The sequence below is a fragment of the Parathielavia appendiculata genome, assembly GCF_033297405.1.
Source record: "Parathielavia appendiculata strain CBS 731.68 unplaced genomic scaffold N657scaffold_1, whole genome shotgun sequence".
Lineage (NCBI taxonomy): Eukaryota > Fungi > Ascomycota > Sordariomycetes > Sordariales > Chaetomiaceae > Parathielavia > Parathielavia appendiculata.
Genome location: NW_026944220.1, coordinates 4,841,749 through 4,859,324, shown reverse-complemented (window position 1 = coordinate 4,859,324; position 17,576 = coordinate 4,841,749). Strand labels below are relative to the sequence as shown.

At 57.5% G+C, this 17,576-nt stretch overlaps 5 protein-coding genes across 5 annotated transcripts; 4 read left to right on the top strand and 1 right to left on the bottom strand.

Moving 5' to 3' along the window:
• Window positions 1-496: 496 nt before the first annotated feature.
• N657DRAFT_563424 (uncharacterized protein) lies at window positions 497-5,231 on the top strand (the record flags this gene model as incomplete). Its single annotated transcript, XM_062788210.1, has 5 exons — window positions 497-3,252; window positions 3,481-3,657; window positions 3,929-4,021; window positions 4,222-4,442; window positions 4,513-5,231. 5 exons carry the CDS (start codon window positions 497-499, stop codon window positions 5,229-5,231), a joined length of 3,966 nt encoding a protein of 1,321 aa, XP_062653547.1.
• Window positions 5,232-6,383: 1,152 nt separating this feature from the next.
• Window positions 6,384-8,639, top strand: N657DRAFT_677343 (P-loop containing nucleoside triphosphate hydrolase protein; the record flags this gene model as incomplete). The annotated part of the gene is made up of 2 exons (XM_062795980.1): window positions 6,384-7,986; window positions 8,062-8,639. The coding sequence occupies 2 exons, from the start codon at window positions 6,384-6,386 to the stop codon at window positions 8,637-8,639; spliced, it is 2,181 nt and encodes a 726-aa protein (XP_062653546.1).
• Window positions 8,640-10,108: 1,469 nt separating this feature from the next.
• On the top strand, window positions 10,109-10,765 carry N657DRAFT_561546 (methionine sulfoxide reductase A; the record flags this gene model as incomplete). The annotated part of the gene is made up of 2 exons (XM_062788068.1): window positions 10,109-10,301; window positions 10,416-10,765. 2 exons carry the CDS (start codon window positions 10,109-10,111, stop codon window positions 10,763-10,765), a joined length of 543 nt encoding a protein of 180 aa, XP_062653545.1.
• Window positions 10,766-11,074: 309 nt separating this feature from the next.
• On the bottom strand, window positions 11,075-12,163 carry N657DRAFT_560766 (uncharacterized protein; the record flags this gene model as incomplete). The annotated part of the gene is made up of 2 exons (XM_062788004.1): window positions 11,075-11,561; window positions 11,619-12,163. 2 exons carry the CDS (start codon window positions 12,161-12,163, stop codon window positions 11,075-11,077), a joined length of 1,032 nt encoding a protein of 343 aa, XP_062653544.1.
• Window positions 12,164-13,831: 1,668 nt separating this feature from the next.
• N657DRAFT_561985 (RNI-like protein) lies at window positions 13,832-16,858 on the top strand (the record flags this gene model as incomplete). The annotated part of the gene is made up of 1 exon (XM_062788100.1): window positions 13,832-16,858. One exon carries the CDS (start codon window positions 13,832-13,834, stop codon window positions 16,856-16,858), a length of 3,027 nt encoding a protein of 1,008 aa, XP_062653543.1.
• Window positions 16,859-17,576: the final 718 nt, after the last annotated feature.

Sequence of the window (17,576 nt, the reverse complement as noted above, 5' to 3'; positions counted from 1 at the left end):
TTCGGGGTTCGTTGCGGTGCCGGAGAGCAGGACTGCAGAATTTCAAGGCCCAGTCTCGAATTTCTGTCAGGTTTGGCTGATTTGGTGGGTGCGGTGCTGGTCAGTGCACAACTGAAGCCAAGACGGCCAGGAGGAGCCCGAATGAGAATCAGAAAAGCGGGTCCCTGCTGCGTGTCAGCTGATCGCGCGAGACATTCGTGGAGCGGCAGAGTCCCACTCAATCCAAACATTGACCCCTTTCCGTTGCTGCCTCGGTATGTTGACAAGGCGGGCAACCTGGAACAGAAAACCTCACGAGTCGCGGAACAACGGTTCTGCGGTGGCGACAATAAGGTTCTATAACATCAACAGCTTTCTTAAAACAGTCAAACTGCCGCTTTTCAGCGTTGCTTGCGCACAGATTCACCGCGCTGGGCGCATTGGCTTCCTTGGCTTCTTTCTGCTGGACAGACTGAGAATGGCCACTCGCGGCTTGCTCTCTTCGACTCCCGTTCAGATGGCGCACCGCGACCCTGTTGTCGTCATCTCATCCTCGCCCGATTTTCCTTCGATATGCGAGCTTCTTCCGAAACCGACCAAGAAACCCACATTGCGCAGTGGCAGCAATGCCGCACCAGTCCCAGAAGGCGCGCCGAGCGCGTTCACCACCGCGTCAGCCCTCCGGCAACTTGAGGCGAAGGATCTTGCGATACCAGGACGGCTGTTAGGTCCAACGGTCCTGTTGCCGCCGAAGCCCGCCGAGTACTGCATGGATGCTGGACCAGCGAGGACAAAGGGGAAAATACGAGCGGCTGGAACGACGGCAGGGAAGGAAAAGACTCAACATTTCAAGCCAAAGGATGACACACTCGGCACTCTGACAAACAACACGGTTGCAGAAGCCCCAGACAAAAAGGTTGCGCGGAAGCCGAGGCCGACCAAGGATGGAGCGATGGCGCAACCCACCATAACCAAGGGGAAGGTTACAAAGCCGGCGGCAAAGGATGCGCAGACCAAGAAGAAGCCAGAGATTGTCAGCAGGCACTTTCCTCCCAAGGTTTCGGCTTCAGCGGCTCCTCGCCAACCCCCCGTGGATCCGATACACGATGAGCCAGTCAGTCTCGAGCCAGCATTGAGGAGGAGGAAGGACTGGACACCTCCGCGCGAGATTGTTCATGCACCGCGCCTCGCGGATTCCTCGGCGGGGAAAGAACTCCCATCCTCTGCAGGACACGTCGACGGGGCTGTGTTCAGAACATTGCACGACACTTATGGACGAAGCGCGGATACCGATCTCAGTATCAGCACTGCATTACCCTTAGCGGCGGCCGAAATTCTCGGAAAACGGAAACTTATCGAAATGGTGACTCCTGCCGGCAAGCAGAAGAGTCCCGAGCCCTCCCCAACCAAACCCAAAGCATTGAAGAAGAAACCGCGGACGATCACGGAGCTGGCAACCGCTGCATATCGGCTGCCAGGTGTCGAATATGTTTCAGCAGACGAGCCACGGCAGGACTCATTGCTCGGCTACCTCGAGACCACAACTGGAGAGGCGGAACCAGCGAGCAAAGCTGCGGGGACGAAGCGCAGGGTTTCGAGAAGACCCGCAAAGCCGAAAGCAGAGCAGGCCAAGAAGAAGGAGCAAGCGCCCAAGCAGTTGCTTCTTTCACCTACGAGCGCCATGCGGCAGGTTGCAAAGCAGGATTTTGTGTTTGGGACCGCGAGCCAACTGGCCACCGAAGACGACCCGAACCTCCTCAGAGCGCTGCATGAAGCCATGAAAGCTTCGAACCAACCGGACAGCGATCCTTTCATCAGCCCAGACCCCGCGAAGAGCAACCTTACCAACTGCAAACGACGGGGCCCAGGACTCTGGGCGGCCGGAGCCAGATACGACGATGGGAACTCTCTTGACGTGAATGCGCTGGATTTGACGCGATCTTCACCCCTAGCGCAAGCTCTACTTGCGCAGACGGCTGCATGCGAAGGCCAAGAGCCGAAGGCACAAGATACAGCGAGCGACAAGGCGTGCATTGAGATCGAAATGTCTGAAGGCACTTTGGATATTAGTAACTCGCCGCCAGTTTCACTCCGAAAACAACTTTCTTCTGGCGGATGCCCCGTCAGCCAAGCATTCCCGCTCGGTGACTCCAGTCCCTCGGTCCCTGGCCGCCCGCAGACGCCGGCAAACGAAGCTGATTTTGAGCCACCGCCGAGCAACCAGGAACAACACCAGCTTCTACTGTCCCAGTCCGCCAGCCCACGCCAGGAGCCACCCCAGTTGCCGCCCCGACCAAACTTTGAGCTGTACACGGATGCTCGCCTCGCCAAAGAAGTCGCCTCGTACGGGTTCAAAGCGGTCAAAAAACGGGCCGCGATGATTGCGCTACTGAACCAGTGCTGGGAAAGCAAAATTAAGACGAGCTTAAGGAGCAAGACGGCCCAAGTGAGCATGTCGACGGCGACTACCACCCAGGCTGCCTCACCTTTGCGGCCGACAGGGCGGCCAAGGAAAGATTTTGTGCCCTTACCTTCAGGTGCTGCGACACAACCAGCGCCAACCATGCCTGGAAGGAACAAGTGTGTTTCGGCCAGCGTTCCCGGGAGCGCACCGCTGGTTGAGAAGCGGCCCCGTGGAAGGCCGAGAAAGGACGCCACTGGAGAGCCAGCTTCCTCGAGGCACGGGAGGAAACAGTCTGCCTCGGCGAGCGACGGGGAAGGGGTATCTCATGTCCAGCAACGTCCCCGCGGAAGACCCAAGAAGGGTCCAGTGGCATCACCGGTAGCAGGCTCACCGGCAAAAGCTCGGTCCTCTACAAACCTTGCCAGAGCAGCAGCGAAACCGCCCGCATCTGTCCCAACCACTCCCCGGCACCGGACAGACACCGCAAAGTCATCCATCGAAATCCCCAACTCCGACACCGACGATCTTTTCGCCTCAACACCAGCCTCCTCAGGGTCTATCCAAGACGACATCTTCTCCTCTCCGCCAGTCATGGACCTCTCGGTCACCGAAGACACCGAGTCGTCCCTGATGGTCAGCCCCACGAGTCAACAGGTGGGGCTCTTCCGGTACATCACGCAGGCCGTCGTTAGCGGGTCGCCGACGAAGGACCCGGCGAACCCCAGCTGGCACGAAAAGATGCTGATGTATGACCCAATTGTGCTCGAGGATCTGACGGCGTGGCTCAACTCTGGGCAGCTGGACCGGGTGGGGTACGATGGGGAGGTGGCGCCGGGGGACGTCAAGAAGTGGTGTGAGAGTAAGAGCGTGTGTTGTTTATGGAGGGTGAATTTGCGGGGGAAAGAGAGGAAGCGGTTTTGAGGGTGGAGATATGAGACGATGCTTGTTTGTTGGCGAGTCTTCGTTGGGGGGGGGTCGGATGTTCGCGGAGGACAGGATCAGTCTGACGATTAGAACGAGCGAGCGCCGTTTCCGCTTCTAGCTGTCTATATACGATGTATGAGTCCTCAGACACAAGTGATGAACTCATGCCGAAGCCTTGTTACATCAAGTTGCAACCTGACACCCCTCACTACGCTGAGCTCTGTGTGGAGCAGATCGTCCCCATTTCCCCGGATCTTGGATCAGCGCCGAGTGGGGCGGGTGTGGGAAGGTGCCGGGTCACAAGCCTCGGCTGAGCCTCGCGCCAAGTCTCAGTCTCTTTCCTTCCGAGGGTCCCTCTCCAGAACTTCCCTGCCACCCATTCGCTTGGTGTGAGGGGCCTTGTTGCAGAATGAGCGTCTCGACATTCATCTCTATCAGACCATCGTCCTTCCTCTTGACGTCGCAGTCACGAAAGCTCTGGGTACTCACCTGCAGGTGTCCGGTGGCGACAGCACGCTTTTCATCATCCGTATCGTATTTGTCTTACTGTCCGTTAAGCTTGACAGCAGGGATCGTCACACGCAAGAAATGCTTCGCGATTGAGCAAACGGCTATTTGGAGTAAGCGATCGTTTCTGGCAATGCCTACGACGGAGCAGGGACAAGGGGAGAAGAAGACGAAGAAGCAGCCGGCGCAGTTGCGGCCAAGTGCAACGTGTGTCTTCGGTCTCCCGGCTCGTTATTGATGATGGGGGATCTGGCTAACATAACGGCCAGCATTCTTCTCCTGTCCCCAGCAAACCAGGTCTTGCTCCTGCATAGGGTGCATACTTCTACTTCGTTCGCGTCAGCACACGTCTTCCCAGGCGGCAATCTCTCCTCATTTCATGACGGCCCTCTACCCACGCCAGAGAGCCCGGCCTTTCACGAGGATGGTCCGGCCTACCGGTTAGCTGCCATCCGCGAGATGTTTGAGGAAAGTGGCATCTTGCTCGCGAGGAAGTCCGGGGGCAGCTTGGACGAAGGGCTGCTTCAGGTCCCGGATGACGTCCGAGAGGCGGGGAGGAAACTCGTCTACGGGAATCAAGTGAGGTTTACGGAGTGGCTGGAAAGCCAGGGCGGTGAGCCCGACGTGGGTATGTGTCCGGTCCCTGATCGATCGGACTTCTGTTCCGAGGTCTGTAAGGCTGAGCATTATCGTCCTAGAAAACCTCATCCCCTTCACGCGCTGGATCACCCCCTACGGCCCCCCAAAACGCTTCACCACCCAAATGTACCTTTACATGCTCCCCCTCTTACCATCCGAAACCGCCCCTTCCGAGCTTCCACCCCTCCCAAACAACCAGCAGCATTCTAATACCACTGCCATCATCCCCACCCCAACTCACGACGGCGGACTCGAACACACAGCCGCCACCTTTGACGACGCACGCACCTGGCTCGCGCGGGCGCGATCGGGCGACATCATCCTCTTCCCGCCGCAGTTCTACCTCCTGCATCTGGTCTCCGACTTTCTGCAGCCACCACCATCCTCAAAGCCACCACCCTCCAAGCAGACACAACATCCCGATAATACTCTTTCTCTGAGAGAATACTATCAGTCCCAGCGCGAAGTCCTACTAACGTTCCTGCGCAGCGTCCCTACATCACAGGTAGTCGATACAGCGCGCACCGACACGATACCGTGGCCGGATAAGGTCATGAGTCCTACGTTGCTGTTCAAGCGAAAAGGGGATGGGAGGTTGGTGCTGGGGTTGGATAAGCCCGGGCCCGAGTTGAAGGACTCGAGCAGGGGCGGGGACTGGGAGAGGGTGGTGCTGGTGGATCTTCGGAAGGAGGGGCCGGGGGATGTGGAGGTTCGAGGGCGGGAGGAGGTGTTGAGGGAGGAGAACGGGGACGCGGAAGGGGAGGGGGCGAAGTTGTAGTGTGCAGGTTGCCTTAAAGGTTTTCCAGGTTGTTTTGACTTCCCGTCTGAGATATACCATAGGGCGCCACCGGCCTCCACGAAAATGAACGCTAGTTTGGGCCCATTACAATCAAATACTCCCTCAATCCGAGATATTTGAGCATCAAAATACTCTGGTGATTACCTTATACATATATAATCTTACTAGGTGTATCCTCCCCTAAGAAAAGGAAGATTTCTAACTTCGAAAAGGGAAGCAGACGGGTGCTACTTCCTTTAACAATATCTTAACAGGAAATAGGTCTACAATGAAAATGATCATCAAAATGTTCATTTACTAAAATGGATCTCTTGACACTACCTGAAGTAGGATTGATGTCGAAAATCTTAAGGGCCGGTATCTCCTAAAATGAAAATGCTCACCTGAGTAACGTTACAGTATCTTGCGTAGAGAGGTAAATTTAAGAATTCAAAGCGAGACCCCAATTCATTTTCTGACTGGTGCATGGCGGCCTTATGGTATACCTGTCCGATATAAGCGGCTGACGGACTTGTCCATCGGGATGATGTCCAATTTCGTTCCCTCCATGGACACACCATGAAGATGACAGGAGATTCCATCGTTGCGTGACCAGGCAAGCAGCGAAAGTCTAGGAGTGAACTAAAGGTAGGGTCCGGTCGGGAGGCACCCCGGGGGTGGCTGTGCGTCCGGTGCTTGGCATGGCTGGTTCTGCCTAACCATGCATACCGAATGAGAAGTACGGCGCTCGACGAGGAGTCACAGGCTGCACTTACCAAGTGAAAGGGCAGCAAAGGCCGCCTGCTGCCTGGTGCAATGATGTGTTCTTTTCTCACTAGCCGTTTGAATCACTGCACCCTGGCCCTGATACCTGGGAGGGTAAGCGCTATTGAACTGGTCTGCATTGGTCGCCTGCGCAGCCGCTTAGACTCAGCTGCTGGGCTTCGCCAGGCACTCTTCCCGTGCTCCAGGCCTCCATCGACACACCAAGGTATAAGGATGGGCCTCTCAGAGTCGCAATCCTGCTTCTCTTCTTTTCCTCCCATTCCCGCCATCATCATTTCCAAGGTAATTTTCGACAGACAGCCGAGATCCTCCTTTTCCGACTGATACTTTACCCCCTGACTCGGGGTCAGCTTGCCACCGAAGACCATGGCTCCCGGCGTCCTCTGCGACACTTGTTCGGTGGAGGAGACTCGCGCGAAGATAGAAGAGTTCGTTATCAACGGCAAGAACAAAGATGATAAGCCCGCAAACGGAGAGAAGGTGGTCAATGGCGACGCACACACTACGGACGGGGAAGTCCAACCAAACGGGACCCCAGCAGCGCCAAATGGCGAGGCCAAGCCGGAGAATGCCAGTGAAGGCGGAGGCGAAGGCGAGACCAGCGAGCCCGAGGACCAGACCATGAAGTGCGAGATCAAGCATCTCGACAGGCGGTACGACGATGACGACGAGACCTACTTCGAGGAGCGCAAGACCGAGGTGGAGAAGAAGCCCGCGCAAAAGGACTGGTGGCGACTGTTTGCCTTCTGCTCGGTCCGGAGCTATGACTCGGAGGGCGAGCTCGAGGGAACCAGCCTCTATGTCAACCCGCAACCGCTCCGCCAGCTGCTTTTCGACGTGATCGGCAACTACCCTGGGGACCCCATCGATGTGGACGACGTCCAGATCGACGCTCCCTACCACTCGCTGTTCCACTACCGGAAGCAGCTAGAGACGGAGGGCAACAAGCGCTTTGCCGAGGACCCGGAGTCACTCGAGCACTTACGCCTGCTCTTGAACTGGATCAAGACGCACTTCGAGCTCGACATTGCCGCCTACGAGCGGTGCACCACCCAGCCACACAAGGTCATCGCCTACGACAGGCTATGGACCCTCTTCCCGCCCGGCACCATCGCCTACTGCAAGCTGCTCTCGCAGAACCGCGCCTTCCGCATCGTGGACACCTACTACGACGAGTCCGACACCAACCCCTGCATGGGCTTGAGGGCCGACTTTGTCGACTTCGACGGCCTGAACCTGGGCACCCGGCGGATCGAGCTGGCAATCCCCAAGTACCAGGGCACGCGGGAGCTGAGCGAGCTCGGCACCATCCCGCTGGACCTGCTCGACGACGCCAGCGATCTGCGGGAGGAGCTGATCGCGCGAGGGAGGAAGTTTGAGAGCTACATCGGCTCCCACTTCCTCCAATACGACGGCATCGCCCTCAAGAAGACGCCCGAAGGCTACGCCCGCTTCACCGTCTCGGGTCGGGTCATGATCGACTGCAAGACGTACCACCGACTCGAACCCAACGACTCGTTCTTTTGCGTGAGCCTGAACGACGACTCGACCAAGATGGAGCGCAGCCGCAAGAGGGCCCAGGCCCACATGACGTTTGCCGGCGCGGATGGCGAGCGCAAGTTTGACAAGCTGTCAGACGAGAACGCCATGCTGACCAACGCCACCGTCCGGGGGTATTCGTTCACCGCCAAAAAATTCCTGGAGTTCTTCGTCGAAGAACTCAAGCCCATAGAGTGGAACACGCGCTGCTTTGACGAGCTGGTGCTCGACCCGGCCATCAAGAAGACGGTGCAGGCGCTGGTGTCGACGCACGCCCAGAAGCGCGAGAGCTTCGACGACATTGTCAAGGGCAAGGGCATGGGCCTGGTATGCGTGCTCCACGGCCCGCCCGGCGTCGGCAAGACGCTGACGGCTGAGTGCGTCGCCGAGTTTGTCAAGCGGCCGCTGTACATGGTGTCGTCCGGTGATCGTAAGTGCCCCATCCAGGCTATCCGAGACTCTCATTCCCCCCACACAACGACAGCATGCTAACAAAGCTCCCCAGTCGGAACCTGCAGCGCCGATCTAGACCGCAACTTGACCCGCATCATGGATATGACAGCGACGTGGCGCGCGGTCCTGCTGATCGACGAGGCCGACGTGTTCCTGGAGCGGCGCTCGCTGCACGACCTGCACCGCAACGCCATGGTCAGCGTCTTCCTGCGCGTGCTCGAGTACTACGCGGGCATCCTGTTTCTGACGACCAACCGCGTCGCCACCTTTGACGACGCCTTCAAGTCGCGCATCCACATCCCCATCCGCTACACGGACCTGACGGTCGACTCGCGCCGGCAGATCTGGCGCAACTTTTGCGCCAAGGTGCCCGGCGGCGTCGACATTGACGACAGAGGGTTCGAGGCGCTCGCCGAGACTGATCTGAACGGGCGGCAGATCAAGAATGCGATCAAGGCGGCTGAGAGTCTGGCTGCGTTTGATGGGGCCAAGTTGGATCTGAAGCAGCTGCTGCAGATCACGAAGATCCAGGCTATGTTTGAGAGCGATTTGACGAGCCTCAGCGGGGTGGACTACACGGCGCCGGGCTCGAGCAAGAAGGATGCTGAGAGCAGGAATATGTTCCTGTGATTTTCTTGTTTCTCTTTTACTTTCAGCGCGCTGCGCAATTTGGGTATCAGGTGGCCTATGGTGGCATTATGGGTGGGATCTGGCGACTATTTAGCGGGTTTCTTTCCACTTTTTAAGAACAATCAGCACGAGCCGCAAGGAGCTTTCTCACCACCGCTGGCCGAGAGCTCAGCACCTTGACTTCGCTCTGCCCGACAGCCTGTCTTGGGGATTTTTGCACCGATCTGGATCGTGATACCTTACCAGCTAGATGGAATAAGCTTAAACTTACACAAAATCCAACAGCGCAGCTGCAGAGCCCTCGTCTCCAAAAGCTGCGATTTCGATGAGGCCTCGAGTCCTCGTGCCGGCGATATGCATTCGAGCCCACCAAATGATCGACAAAAGCTGATATCCTCCATCTGGATACCTTCTTGCATCGAAAAACTCCCACCCCTTGCGTTCTGTAGCCGAGGCTTTGAAGCCGCCTCAATTATCACGCCCAAGGTAGGCGTCCGAACTTGTTTCGAAGAATCCAAGCCATCCGCCATCATTCGCAACGCAGGCTCAACGCCAACCGAAAGTCGCGAAATCCGCAACCGCCTTGAGGATTGTATGACCATGCTCCTGCGCCAGAACCAGATCTGATGCCCGATTCCTGATCATGTACGTCCAGCCGGGCCAGGGAACACACTCAATGCTTTGCTCCACGGAGAAACGGGGTTCACGCCGCGGATCAGGTACGGCATCTGTCGTATGTGTAAGCGTATCGAGAAGGAAGTTGTCATTGCTTTGCTGGGACTCGGTGTCGAGCTCCATGGTTTATGTGGACACAACTTGTGTCGTTTAATCGCGGGACTTCATAGCAAAGCTTCAATAACACTGGGCATTGAAGAGGAGGAAGTATGTTTCGTCGGGTCTATCTGGAACTTGAGATCTCTTGTGCTTGACGAAGTAAACCTCAGGTGTTGTGTACTCATTGTTGTTGACCAAGTTTGATGTTCGGGTTCAAGGTAAATGTCAGATCAACCCTAACTTGGTATTTATTCGCGGTCATTACGTTTCCCACTTTAACAACGGGGTTGCGGCGCCTCGGCATTCGCCATCCCGAACCATTACTGTGGTACAGAGTACATCGCGACCTCAGAGGGAGGCGGGATGGTTTCCACGAATTGAGGCCTTTCCTTTTGATTTTCCGGCTAGCCTAGGTGTCCAATTCTGGTACTTTGTGTGCTGTTCTTAGCTGGTCTTTTTAAACCTACTACTCAGCAGTCCTCCACGCACGCAATAGATTCCAATCTGTCGCCATCGACTTCGATCCTCTGTAAACCCACAATACCCCACCAGCAGCTCCGTCGAGTGGTGCATCCGGAGCAGACCCTTTGTTCGAACCTCGACCTCAACCTTTCGCGCCCCTCGACAAACACCACATGACTCTGCTACCGCAGTTTCTAACCCGCCTCATCCGACCCTTCACCTCAGCAGCGACAATGGCCGGCACCCCAGTGTCGATCCCTGAGGGCGCCGAGCGCGCGACCGTGGCCGCGGGCTGCTTCTGGGGCGTCGAGCATCTTTACCGCAAGCACTTTGCCGACAAGGGCCTGTACGACGCGCGCGTGGGCTACATTGGCGGGGACACGTCGAGCCCGTCGTACAAGGCTGTCTGCAGCGGCAACACAGGGCGTACGTTCATCCCTTCCTGTATCAGCCTGTGCTCATTCTTCTTCCCACCATGCGCCTCACTCTCGTGCTAGAATACCGGTGAACACGCTGATAACATCCACGCCCGTGCCACAGACGCAGAAGCGACCCTCCTGATTTACGACCCGACCCGGCTCAGCTACACCCAACTCCTCGAGTTCTTCTACCGCATGCACGACCCGACAACACCCAACCAGCAAGGCCCGGACCGCGGCACGCAGTACCGCAGCGGCATCTTCTACCACACGCCCGAGCAAGAGCGGATGGCACGTGACGTGACACGGCGCGCCAACGAGCAGTGGTGGGGCGGCCGGGTTGTGACCGAGATCCTGCCGGCCAAGCAGTGGTGGGACGCCGAGGGTTATCACCAGCTGTACCTGACCAAGAACCCGCATGGCTACGAGTGCCCGAGTCATTATCTGAGGACATTTCCTGAGTTGAAGTAACGGAATTGCTTGTTGTGAAGAGGAATATGAAATGGGTTGGCGTTCAGGCAAAGCGCAGGTGTCTTTTGTATAGGGCGGCATAATGGGGAGTTGAGTTGATACATTTTTGTACTGTTTTTGTGGTTATAGGTCAAATGACTACCTGGTACATGGCAACGCTCCTGGGTCCAGTGCATGGTTACACAATACAGAACAGAGAAAATACCGAGGAGAGAAAATTGTTCGCTTGATATCCCATCCACCCAGTCATCCACTCATCCACTCAGTTATCCCCTCCTATGCAACGTCATACCACTCCAGCCATCCCGCTCATTTCCTCCGGTTCTGCTGCATCATCAAAATCTGCACCATCCGCACAAAGATGTTGAGAAAGTCGAGCTCAAGGCTGATGCTCTCGTTGACGGGGTCCTCTTTGATGATGCCGCGCTGCGCCGCCCGGGCGTGATACAGCACCTTCTGGACGTCATAAAGGGTGAAGCCGCCAAACACGGCCAGACCACCGTACAGCCAAAGGTTCTCAGTGAAGGCCAGGGTGCGGACTGCCGTGGCGGGAAGCACGAGAGGCGCAAAGCCGGACACGGCAACGATGGCAGCGCCCGCGAGGAGGGGCCCGCCAATGTACATGTACTTGTCCTGCTTGGCAGTGGCGCCGACAAACGAGATGCTGCCCATCATAGCGAGGGTGTAGAGGCCGGCGCGGGCGAGCAGGGCGGGCGGAGCGATAGTCATCAGAGGAGCGATCAGGGCGGCCTGGGTGGCGTTGAAGGCGGTCCAGCAGGCGTACTTGGGGATGTAGCTGCATCGAGCAAATTAGCAATCCTCTTTGTCTTCCCGCGACAACGGGAGCACTCACTTGTCGGGGTCAATCGAGCGGGTGGCGATCATGCTGCCGATGCTGAGGGCAAGACCGCCGATGCCGACAATCCACGGGTTGGTCACCATGAGGCGGTACACAAAGCCGCTTTGAACCATCTGGTAGGCCGTCAGGCCGATGATGCCGACGCCGAGGCCGGTATGCATGAAGGTGCGGTTGAGATATGAACGCTCAAAGGGCGGCATGCCGCCGTCCTCCCTCGTCTCGCGGTTGAACATGGCGTTGACGGTTACGAGAGTGCCGCCGAAGATGGCACCGCCGATCATGAGCTTGCGGAACAGCTCCTTGCGCCGGACGGCCGGGTCGACGTAGACCGAGTCATACTGCGCCCGGTAACCGCGAGAGGCTCCCTGTAACCTCGAGAAAATGTTGCTTGAGGTCTTTGTGTTGGCGCGGAAGGCGAGCGAAGCTGTCCTTGGGGTGAAGAAGGTGTTCTTGGGAGCCGATTGATGGAATGCCCGCGCGAGCTGCGGCGCGTTGGCCGCGAGGCGCCCGGCACCTGCGCGAAGTGTTATGGTGAACATGGCGATGCGTTTACTTCTCGATGTTTGACGATAAGCCAATGTCTTTCAACAGCGAGTGGAAGAGAAGTTGGCTTCGAGTAAAACCGTTTGGAGGTGGAGGAAGCTTCGGATGCAAATGACGTTACCGTTGGTGGCTGGCTTATGGAAATCCCGGTGGCACAAGCTCCGAAGCTTCCAGCAAAGGTAGACCAATAACCCTAACCCTTCTAACTCCGCTGCAAGCTACTCTCGAAATTGCTTGATTCCTAGCATCTCGTTGGTTATAAAATAGTATTCTGCTTTCGAAAACAAGAAATCTGCTTACCATTGTCATATCTCATTGCTTACATTTTCTTTTTCGGTCATTCTTTCTTCATGCTTCAAACATCCCCTTCGTTTTCTCTTCAATCATTCTGTGGCTGTTCCATTGCCCCGCAGTGCCCCGCGGGTCAGGACCTGCCATGAGCTTAGCAAACCACGGCGAAGCAACTTGAGGAAGGTACGGAGTTCCTTACCTTCCAAATGACGGAGCTCCTTTTCTACGCCCATTGTTGACCGTCATCTACATCGACATGACTGATCACCGCCATTCCCGACTTTCTCTACGAGACTCGCCCATCAACCCCTTCACCCGTCGTTGGCCTGGCGCGATTAATTGGCAAGGCATCTTGCAATTCTCATCTTCGGCATCCGCACTCGGCTTGTCTTCTTGGCAGTACCTACCCGCCCGCCATTCTGCCGCTTCCCGTTGAGGTGGCGCCTTCCGGAAGACAGCTGCGCCATGTCTACCGCCGCAACCATTGTGTGCTGCTAAGTGCTGAAGCTACAGTACCTTGAGCTGTCTTACAGTACAGTGCCACCTGAGACGTGAATAGCCTGGTGTACCACAGAAATTGGAAGGATTGTGCCTGGCCTTAGGTTTCACCGGCAAGACGTCACAGCCAAACGGCGCTGTCCCGCAACCTCAACCCACATAGCATTCTCATGCTGAGAGGCGCAAGCTGAGCATTACGGTCTTTGACCGGCTACTTTAAACTACGAACCATTCCACACTATTCGACCCGAGCCAGTATCACGTCTCAGCCGGAGCCGAATCTGTTGTCCACACGCAAATATCCACTTTCAGCTCGCCATGTAAGTGGTGCCGAAAGTTTGGCCTGCACAGGCAAGAAAGCTAACCAAGTCTCCCGTCAGACGCCATCTAGATCAAACGTTGCACTCCTGTGCAGAGCACGACTGCTTTTACACAACATACCGAACAGTTCTCCGCTTTTGCCCGATACGCGCTGGACGCCTAGATAAAGCAGCCGTCCACATCGATCGACACCGATCCGTTCGCCTGTACCTTTTCCCAGTCGAAGAGTTCTCTGCGATACGTTGGCGCACAGACGTGCTCTCCGCCGGCTTTGACGACGACCAGGGCACAGAAGCGAGCGCATAAACTGAGTTCTTGGGTCCCGTGTGGGGAAGGCTTGGTCGGGCGGCAGCAGTGTAGCATGAAAGAGCTCCCGCCTAATCTCGATCTAGCCGGCCTCTCCGCAAACTACCGGTCAGCGGGAAGCGAGACGTCAGCTGCAATCTGTCTGCTACGCTGGATTGGGGCCGTCGAAACGTTCCAGACAGTGTCTCCAGAACCGCCGCCCGCCCTCGGCACCTGGGAGGTCGTCCTCGCGGCCGGCTCGAGAAGTGATGCGACGTAGTCTGACTCCCCCGGCCTCGTCGCCTTACCGCGCTCTGGCGCACCACCACGCACAGCACGGCACCTCGCAGACGGGGCAGCAGTCGCGTGACTCGGTCTCGTCTGTCCTGAGAACTTTCAATGTCGAGACGAACCCGACGCGACCTGTGCGGCCCTCGCCGCTGACTGCTTCGACCATCCCAGACATGCCCCTCGATCTGGTTGACCGGATCAGATCGTTTCCGCTCTTCATGTCTGCTCCCGACGACTTCCTCGCTGCCATCGGCGCCCACCTGAGGCCACAGATCCACTGCGCACACGACCACATACTCACGGAAGGGGACGAGGCGAAGGCCATGTATTGGCTGGTCCGCGGCATAGTCGCCGTCACGTCGCGCGATGGCGAGGCCGTTTACGCCGAGCTCAAGCCGGGCGCCTTTTTTGGCGAGATCGGCGTTCTCATGGACATGCCCAGGACGGCTACGATCGTGGCCAGGACCAAGTGTTTACTGGTCGTGCTGAAGAAGGAGGACCTGCAGGCGGAGCTACCCAAGTACCCGGATATGGAAAAGGCCATCCGCCAGGAAGCACAGGAGAGGCTGGCCATCCTCCAAAAAAAACGCCAGGAGGGAGCACAGATTAGCCATCTGCCGCAGACGAGCGCCGCAATGCTCGCGCGCGACTCAGTACCCGGCGAGGTGAGCACTGGAGACGTTGGACTCATCACGGAGGGTGCAGTAGTGAACAACAAGAAACGCAAGTCGCCCAGCCCGGGCGTGGTCGAGGATCCGGCCATCAGCGGAAGCGCCCTCGGCAGTGCCTATGTCAATGTCCGCAAGACACTCAAGGAACTGCCATTATTTGCGACCCTGCCCTCCGATATCCTCCATTTCCTCGGCTTGAGCGCGCAGCCCAAGTCGTATCCTCCTTTTACCGATATCGTGCGTCAGGGCACCCCCGGTAACGACATTTACTTTATCGTGCGCGGCGAGGCTGAGGTGCTGCAAGAGCCGCTGAGTCCCACCTTGAAGCGGACGGCAAGAACAACCTACTCTCGCCCGAGACTAAAACAGGGGCAGTACTTTGGAGAAGTGGCGAGCCTCGGTCTGTCAGAATGGCGGACAGCCACGGTGCGATCGGTTACGGACGCGGAGTGCCTCATGATTCCCGGAGATGTCCTGGACGAGCTATGGCGGAGGTGTCCGCCGGAGATCAAATCCCAGGTGGAGGAGACGGCCAAGGAGCGGTTCCGTTCGGAGGACGTTGAGATGAACGATGTTGGACTGAGCGTGGAGCAGCAGACCGCGCCAACACTCACGTTCACCGTCCCCTCGAAGCCTGTCTCGCCGACGGACGAGGCGGATACACGCCGGCCCTCAGACCCCGACCCGTTCTTGAGCGTGGACATGGAAAATCTGCGCAGCCGACGGCGCAATTCCCTCGCTCCTCCAACCCCGCAAACCGACTCGAATGTCATTGTCAACGGCATCAAGGTGACCCCGGTTACACCGGCCCCTCCGCTGCTGTCGCTGATCTCGATCGACGACTCTCCCCTGCCCACCAAACGCGCCCGCATTGTTCCCAATGTAGGGAAAGAGAGGCCAGCGTTTCCAGACACCGTGTGGATTGCTGTGTTCCAGCAGCTCGACCTCCTCGAGCTCATCCGGCTGAGAATTGTCTGCAGGAAGTGGCGCCATCTGCTAACCACTAGCCCCGAGCTGTGCACACACATCAACCTGGGCCCGTTTAACCGCATGGTGAATGACTGGTCCGTGACCAACATCCTGGCCCCGTTCATCGGCGGCCGCCCCGTCGAGATGGACATCACCAACTGCTTCCACATCACTGACGAAGGCTTCCAAGCTCTTTGGAAATCGTGCGGCAAGAATGTCAAGATCTGGCGCATGCGCAGCGTCTGGGACGTGTCAGCCGCGCAGATTCTCGAAATGTCCGAGTGCGCAAAGGGCCTCGAAGAGGTCGATTGGAGCAACTGCCGCAAGGTCGGCGACAACCTGCTGGCCAGGGTCGTAGGCTGGGTCGTGCCCAACCCGCCGCCGACCGTCGCCAAAAACGTCGTCATCGCCAGTTCCGCCAAGAAACCCCGTCGACAACAACCAACCCATCGCCCGCCGCCGTCCGGAGGACCGCCTCCAAACCAACTTTCACCCCCGCCGCCAGGCACCGTCATCGGCTGCCCCAACCTTCGCCGCCTGAACCTGTCCTATTGCAAGCACATCACCGACCGCTCCATGGCCCACCTCGCCGCCCACGCTTCCCCGCGCCTGCAGGCCCTGAGCCTGACCCGCTGCACGTCGGTCACGGACGCCGGGTTCCAGACCTGGGCCGCCTACCGCTTCACGTCCCTCACGCATTTGACGCTGGCAGATTGCACATACCTCTCGGACGCGTCCATCGTGGCGCTGGTCAGCGCCGCCAAGAACCTGACGCATCTGGATCTGAGCTTTTGTTGTGCGCTCTCGGATACGGCGACCGAGGTGGTGAGTCTTGGGCTGCCGTTGCTGAGGGAACTGAGGATGGCGTTTTGCGGGAGTGCGGTGAGTGATGCTAGTTTGGGGTGTGTGGCGCTGCATTTGAATGAACTCAGGGGTTTGAGTGTGCGCGGGTGTGTCAGGGTGACGGGGAATGGGGTTGAAAATGTGCTGGAGGGGTGTTCGAGGCTCGAGTGGCTTGACGTGAGCCAGTGCAAGAACCTTGGTGGGTGGTTGGTTGGTGGCGGGATGGAGAGGTGGGGGTATGATGAGAGGGGACAGGGTGGGGAAGCGGCGCAGGGCGCATGGGCAGTTGAGGCTGGCTCGGCTGGAGCGAGGGCTACGATGGCGCAGGTGCAGGTGCGGCCGCAGGCGCTGGCGCAGGGCGGCCTGCTCCGCGGAGGTGCTAAGAAGGCGATGCCTGGCATCAAGCCGCTGGGGCCGGGACCTGTGATGCGGCCCGTCATACCGCCTAAGGGGGCTCCGGTGCGGCGGATAAGGAAGCCGGTGCGGTTTGTGGTGGAAAAGGGGCCCGGCGGGTTGCGATGAGGGCCGGCCACAGGAGGCTGCATAACATGTGAAATGTTCTGTACAGTATGATATTGACGATTTGCATGTCGAATGTTGGCAGGTCTATGATGGAAGGAGTTTGGGTCGGTTGCATATGGTAAAACAACTGGGTACAATTTTTTTCGGAGACTGTACCATATCGGGATGGGTTGAATGATGATACCCGGTTGAATCTCAGTGCTGAGTCTTTACTTCATCGTCCCGGCACACTTCAACGTTTGCCTGGATGAATATCTTTGACGACCTAGGGCTTACCAAGCTGTAAAGCATCCATGTGGTATCGCGAGTCGGATCGGATGTCTATATCACGTTGTGAAAGCACAGGTTGATGGGAAACCACTGGCGCCCTACTCAGGAACTGGCGACGCTCAGCACCTCAGCCAGGTACATGACACGGAATAACCCAGCGGCTTTGCTGTAACAGCGAGAGGCGAGGGCAGCTTCTCACTGTCATCTCGGAGCATGCCAGAAGCCTAGACTGATCGATACGACTATAGAGGCTGCGGTGGTACGACTGAGTCAGCCAGCACCAGGAGTCTTAGGAGACCATATTATTATTCCTACACCGCTGTGCCCTTGGGCTTGCCGGACCTTCAACAACTTACTATACAGGAAAACCGCGCCCTCGTGGGCCGGGTGAAAACCCATATCGACAATCAAGGAAACGATCAGTGTGTGATCCTGCAAATACAAAGTG